The sequence below is a fragment of the Mus pahari genome, chromosome 10 (assembly GCF_900095145.1).
Source record: "Mus pahari chromosome 10, PAHARI_EIJ_v1.1, whole genome shotgun sequence".
NCBI lineage: Eukaryota > Metazoa > Chordata > Mammalia > Rodentia > Muridae > Mus > Mus pahari.
Window position 1 is genome coordinate 50,669,725 of NC_034599.1, and position 7,409 is coordinate 50,677,133.

Here is a 7,409-nt window from a genome sequence, read left to right on the forward strand (position 1 = left end):
CCAGCACAAGGCAAGGCCTGGGCCAAGTAGTGGGAGTGGGTGGGTAGGGGAGCAGAGGTGGGGGGAGGGGTATAGGAAACTTTCAGGATAGCATTTGAAATGTAAATAAAGAAAATAATAAAAAAAAAAAGAAAAAGAAAAAAAATAAATTTGTAGTAAATTTAAAAGGCTGTATGATTCCAACAAAGTAGTTGATATGGAGAAATTTCTATATACCACAAGAAATACATATTCGAAAGTAAAGTATGGGCAAATAATTTTCATTTAATTTCAAAGATAAAAGACTATGGAAATAATCTGGCCTGGCCCTTGAAGGTGTCTTGACTGTTACACTGACTACACACCACAGGTTCATCTAACGCCAGGCTGTCTCTTTGCCACTGTCTGTTTTCAGCTAGTCTAGAGCAGGAGGTGAGAGTCATCATGCAGAAAGGTGTCACTAAAGCAATATATTAATGTTGAGTTAATGTACTCGTTTCTCCTTTATTCTATTCTGAAAATAAAAGAGAAACCTATTAATTTAAATGTTAAAAGTGGGCTAGAGCTATGGCTTGATTGTGGTAAAGTATGATCCACAAAAGGCTAAAAACCTGAGTTTCACCCATAATATCCCAGGAGAAGCCAGGTATGATAAATCTGTAACCCCAGTGCTTCTTCCAGACAGGACAAATCCAAGACTCTAGTGGACCAGGTAGTCAGATGCACAGTGCTGAACAAAAGACCCTGTCTCAATCAAGGTAGAAGGTAAAGAGCAACACAGAAGACATATTTCTGATTTCCAAAGACACATACTCACAAGCAGAGACTCGGTCTTCCTCTCTCTAGGATTAAACAAAAGGTATTCTCTATCTGTTGTGACATTTTTACCATGAAGTCTATTATGTTACCAATATTACTATCTTTGTGGTATGCTTTGTATAAAATATACAGCAGGCCTTTTACATTAAATCTATTTACAAGTTTATATCTGAAATGACTCCCTGGAAGATATGATGCAGGTTTTAAAACCCTTTCTGAAAACATGTGCCTTCTACTGGAAAGCTTAATGTGCTTAGACTTCCTGTAATTCCAGTTTGGAAAGGCTGCCCTGCACTGCTTATCTATCATTGTTTTCTATACACCATATCACAAATGTTAAATCAATAGTGTCTGCTCCCTTACCTCTCCTGAGTATGGCTGTAAGCTATGGTGTATCTAATATGTGTTTATACATATGTGGGAATTATGAATAGAAATATCTGAAACTGTCTTATAAAATAATTCTTCCCTTTATATTGTTCTCATCAGCAATGTTGTCACAACTAATGAGCAATGGACCAAGTCATGCAGACATTCTTTCTAAATTACTTTCTAAAAATATTATTTGTAAATACTTTTTGTTTGCATTTGGCAGAATCTAAGGATACTGTTGATATGAGGAACCATCTGTGCAAATGACACATATTATGCTCAATGATATAACTTTATACTGTTGTTTTATAGAACTGTCTTTAAAGCCACAGGAAAAACAGAAGGTTACAACCAAGATATACAAGCTGGGCTGTGGTGGTGCACACCTTTAATCCCAGCACTTATGGAACAGTGGAAGGTGGATCTCTGTGAATTCAAGGCCAGCCTGGTCTACAGAGCTAGTTCTAAAACAGCCAAGGACCTCTTGCTACCTATGAAATTTCAACTCAAATGTTTATTAAGGGATTACTGAACAAAGATGTTGATATTACCTATATGACCCATATATTCAACAATAAAGGGGAAACATTAATTGACCCAAAATATTGATATATCTTGAAAAAGTACTTAGCAAGTGTAAGCAGCAAGAGATTATGATTTTGAATATAAGAATTGACAGAACAACAACAACCAAAAAAAAAAAAAAACCCGAACAGTCTACAATTACAGAAAGCATGTAAGTGATTGCCAAGGGCCAATTTAGTAGGTAAATGATCGGAAGGGCATACATAAGACTTGGGTATAGTAGGGCATACTTATTAATTATCCCAGCACTCGGGAAAGGAGAGGCAGAAAAACTGCTATTCAGGGACAGCAAGAGTCGCAAAGTGAAATACTGCATCATCTGCGTCGTCGTCATCAATATCACCATCATCAATATCATAATCATCATTATTATCAATATCATAATTATCATGCTGCTGCTGCTGTGGACAACTCAGTGTTGTATTGACTTGCCATGCATAAGACCTTGTTGTGTTGTATATCCACAGGGAAATGGATGGGGAAATGGATAAGGAAGAGAAAAGCAGAAGGAGAAAAGAAGGGGAGAGGAGGGCAGAAGAAGAATGGGGGCAAAAGAAAAAGGAGATGAAGTAGAGAAGAGGGAAGAAGAATGGCCATAAAGGGAATGGAAGCAAAGAGAAAGAGAGAGGAAAAAGAAACTGCAGGGCAACATAGGTAGTCTACAAAAAAAAAAAAAAAAAAGATTTACTTTTTATTGTTTATATGATCATCTGCCTACATATATGTATGTGCACTGTGTGTATGCCTGGTACTAAAGGATGCCAGAAGAGGGCATCAGATATCCGTAGAACTGGAGCTACAGAAGGCTGTAGCCACCATGTGGCTAAGCCTGAACCTGGGTCTCCTGCAAATGTAGTTAAGTGCTCTTAACTCTTAAGTCAGCTTTCTAGCCCCAGTGTCTACCTCCCCTCCCCATGCTGATATTTGGTCTGGCATGAGCGCCTGCAGACATTTTAAAGCAAGCAACATTATTTAAAGTAAGAATGAATATGTGTTTTTGTCAAGTAGGAGGTCAACGCTGACTTAAAGGGCTCTGACCCAGGCAATGGTAACAATGCTTTTTTCTTCATAGTGAGGTCAGATGTTAGCAGGAGATGAAAGAGCAGTTTGTTTTAGGCACATTATATTTCACTTAAAGGTGTAAAATTTGCAATTGTCAAGTATAGGACATATAAAAGCAGGATTTAGCAGGGAGTATGCATAGAGAAGAGAAGGGAACAAACTAAGAAACATTCAAGAGAAGCCAGAAGTTCTCAACAGAAACTTCAAACCAAACCAGCAATAGCCTAAAGTAAACAAGAAAAATGTGCCTAGGAACATAAACTGATTGCTAATACTATATTTAAGAAAGCCTTTTCTGGTCATTACATTAAGGACCCATTTAAAAAAAAAATAAAATAAAACCTCCCTAGGATTTCTTATACATGAGAACTACATGGCACTTCCTTCTTTCATGAAGTCAAATCAGGAAACACATTATTTGTTTTCTAACTATTCATTTTCAAAGAAACAAAACACTCTGGAGTTATGTCTGATCTTTAAGATGAAACAGATTCCTTGACAGGCCACAATCTGGACATGGAAACTACAGACAACTTATATCATTCAACATTATTCTTGTTACACATTTTTATAAATAATTCTATGGACTAATAAGCATCTTCTTCTTTTGAGACTTTCATGATAAAAGGCAAGGTTTGTAATGCTTTCTCTCAATGCTAACGGTATCAACTAAGAAAGAACTGTATTTCTGTCCTCAAACAAGACCCATCAGTCATCAAGTGACATTTAAAGCTTGTGAGGTAATGTACTACACAGTTGTCTGATCTCAGATGTCACTTTGGCGGCTGATGATAAACTACAGGTCTGATAACTCACTTTCCATTTTAAGATATTTCTTGAACTTTTCCTGTTGTGACAGGCAACCAAATTAATTAAACCCTGTTGTGGGCTTTGACACCACAGCCAGCTAACTTCTATTTGTTGATTGCTATTGATTTTCTTTGATACTTCATTCAAAAATCAATAGTTGGAAAGAAAAATAAGCTTAGTTTACAAATATTTAAATGTAGCATTGTATGCTGAAAGAGGCACAAGTTTGGCATGGCCTCGGTATCTAATTATAGGAAGAGTCCTTGAGCAGGTGAAAGGGAGGGTTTTGGATCAATACTCAGTTTTCTCTCTCAATTAAAGAAAGTGGCTATAAATTAGGTTCATTGGTGTTTTTTTTCTAAAATGTTTGAAGCAAACAAGTTTAAATGTTTTTTTTTTTCTTCTATTAAATTAAATGTCCAATCCCTAAGAGCTTTTGTTTTATATTTAAGGACATTTCTGTTACCTGATGTTCATCCGTGCTTTTATCTTTTTAGCTTTTTTCTTATTCTTTTGCCGTTCTTCTCCATCTTTCACAGGCTCTGATGGAGCTGCACTTTCAATCACAATGTCAACAACATACTTCTTCAAAGACAGATGTTCCTGCAAAATAATTAATGATGGCAGTGAAGATATTTTAAAACAATACAGGACTACCACAGAATAATAGACAGAAAAAAAATATATATCTCACTAAAAGTAATCCCTAGGCAATAATGGTTTTCACAACTGCTTTAAAATACACCAAAGAATCTGTTTTAACTGAGATTTTCAATGACTCATCAAACCTTTGGTGAACACCAAATGCACAATATGCTAAGGATACATGGGCATAGTAATGCAAAGGGAAAGGAAAATATATACACAAAATTGTAGTACCATACAAGTGTTTAGTTAGTCATTTAATGTGCAATAGGAGCCCAAGGGGAAGGTGACACAGATGTTCAACAGGGTAAAGAGGAAAGACTGCAATTAGGCAGTACAGTGTGCAGAGATCTGAGCAGATGCTGGATTTGTATGTGTGCATCTAGACTAGAGTAGGGGAAAGGAGAGAAAGGCAAATCATCTCAGAAGAGAAATGCCAGAGGGGAAAGTGTATAGCACTGAAGACAGTTTCTGTTTGGTTGAAATGTAGAATTTGTCTTGTTAGCCTTCTCATCATCCTAGATAGAAGTCTTCTCACTGCAACTATGCTATTTCATGTACTTATTTTCTTTGCCTCTATTTTCATTCATTTTATATGGCAAAATCCCAACTCTACATGTAGCTCTCCACATCTATTTCTGTGTCTATAGCTACAGAAGAATAGTGTATCTATAGGAGAATTTATGTCAACTACTTTCATTTTTTTTGGACGCTATAACTCAAGCACAAATGCCAGGCAGCCAAGCACACATACATTAGCTTATCCACACCCTTGTCTTCCTAGAAATTCTTTTTAGAACCTCTCTTAAAATCTCAAACACTTGTTATTGTCTCCCCCATTTCTCAGTTAAAGCCTATGTTTCTTTAACTTAGGAATTATATAGATCATTATATAGAAGTCCCCCACACTCCCAAGACCAATTTACCTACCAGTCTGTGTGCCTACATACTTTGCCTTTTCTCCACTCTACTATATTTAAACTCATGCTCTTGTCAGGGTTAAGTCTTCCAAAAGTACACTAAATCTTATTCCTTCCCCTAGACTTATATCTACATTTCTCAGATTCTTCACACTTTAATTTTTCTTTAAATCATCTCAAAAGAACCTTTTTTCTTGTCTCCTAAAGCTAGTACCCTATGGAATCAGGAAGTATAGCCTCTGATTACCTTTACCTCTTTAATTCTGCTCTCTCTTGAACTTAGGAGTACAGCAAAAATCTTACCAACCCTAACCAATTTGCAAACTGCCCCTGTCAGGAAACCAACAGTGTCTCTTCCAGCCTTTGCCCTACAGATAATTTCCTTCTCCCCAAAATCTTTCATCATAAAGCATATTCTTTTATTTTTCTTTTTATTTAAACTCCAGATTTTATTCCTCTCTCTGTCCACCCCCATACCACGTCCCATACCTCCTTCCTGCCCCCTGTCTCCATGAGGATGCCCCACCCCACCCCACCAGAGCTCTAAACTCCCTGGGCTTCCAGTCTTTTCTCTGACTAAACCAAGACCCAGCAGCCCTCTGCTGTATATGTGTTGGGGGCCTGATAACAGCTGTTGTATGCTGCCTGGTTGGTATTCTAGTATCTGAGAGATCTCCAAGTCCAGGTTGAGATTGGTGGCCGTCCAACATGGCCAGCTTTCCCCTCTTTTCACCACAGGGATCAGCAGCTTCTGTCCATTGATTGGGTAGAAATATTTGCCTCTGACTCTTACAGCTGCTTCTTCCTAATCCAAAAATAAGATGCCCATTAAACTCTTAGGCTCTCTGTTATGCCTCTCCCAGGGAAGCAAAGATCAGCTAGGATGTGAAACCAACCAAGTGTTGCACAGCTAGCTATGCAAGCATGCCTTCACTGTCTGTTGGGTCCTACTTATACTCTCTCCAAACATCACGTGTCCTCTCACGGGTCTGCTAAAGCAAGGACAGTGGGCTAAAAGAAGTTCAAAGCATTTGTGAAGCGTTATTAAAGTAGGTTTTAAAAATTAATAATTAAAAATTCTTTTTAATTATTAATTGTGAACACAGCCAAGGGTGTCAAGGGCTCCAGAGGACCATCCATGCCGCAGGACCCCTAGCAGACCCAGGACCTCGTGATCACTGGAGAGCACATGGGCGACAGAAGCAACAGAGCTTCTTGGACAGGGTCCCATCTGGCCTTCATCCTCAGCCAGGAGGTGGAGCTGAGATCCAACCCCCTGGGCACCTTCCTTGCCAAAGGAGAGTCAGCTTATAGGGAGGGCTCTGATTCCAGGACTCAGGAAGTAGATCAGAGCTCAAGACTTCTGGATACCATCCCTGCAAGAGGAGAGCTTGCCTGCAGAGAGTTCTCTGACCACTGAGACTCAGGTGAGAGTTGAACTCCCAGGAGTACTGACAAAGGCTAACAGAATCACAGGAGGATCAAGCTCCAGCCAGAGATAGCTAGAACATGAACACCAGAGATTACCAGATGGTGAAAGGCAAACATAAGAATCTTACTAACGGAAACCAAACCACTGGGCATCATCAGAACCCGGTATGTCTACCACTGTGAGTCCTGGATACCCCAACATGCCTGAAGAGCAAAACTCGGGTTTGAAGTCATATCCCATGATGGTGGCAGAAGGTTTTAGGAAGGGCATTAATAACTCACTTAAAGAAATACAGGAGAACACTGCTAAACAGGTAGAAGCCCTTAAAGAGGAAACACAAAAATTCCTTAAAGAACACAGGAAAACACAACCAAACAGGTGATGTAATTGAACAAAACCATAGAATATCTAAAAGTGGAAGTAGAAACAATGAAGAAAACCCAAAGGAAGACAACTGTGGAGATAGAAACCCTAGGAAAGAAATCAGGACCATGGATGTGAGCATCAGCAAAAGAATACAAGAGATGGAAGAGAGAATCTCAAGTGCAGAAGATTCCATAGGGAACATGGACACAACAATCAAAGAAGATGCAAAATGCAAAAAGATCATAACTCAAAACATCCAGGAAATCCAGGACACAATGAAAAGACCAAACCTACGGGTAATAGGAGTAGATGAGAATGAAGATTTTCAACTTAAAGGGCCAGCAAATATCTTCAACAAAATTATAGAAGAAAACTTCCCATACCTAAAGAAAGAGATGCCCATGAACATACAAGAAGCC

The 7,409-nt window shown here is 38.5% G+C and overlaps 1 protein-coding gene across 4 annotated transcripts in view; it reads right to left on the minus strand.

Annotated features, from left to right (window-relative positions):
• Scaper (S-phase cyclin A associated protein in the ER) overlaps window positions 1-7,409 on the minus strand; it is a 345,780-nt gene that overhangs the window by 185,746 nt on the left and 152,625 nt on the right. For all 4 annotated transcript variants that reach the window (XM_029543011.1, XM_021206319.2, XM_029543010.1 and 1 more), the window contains one exon: window positions 4,094-4,230. In XM_029543011.1, coding sequence (XP_029398871.1) covers window positions 4,094-4,230 — 137 coding nt within the window. The remainder of the gene's footprint in view (window positions 1-4,093; window positions 4,231-7,409) is intronic.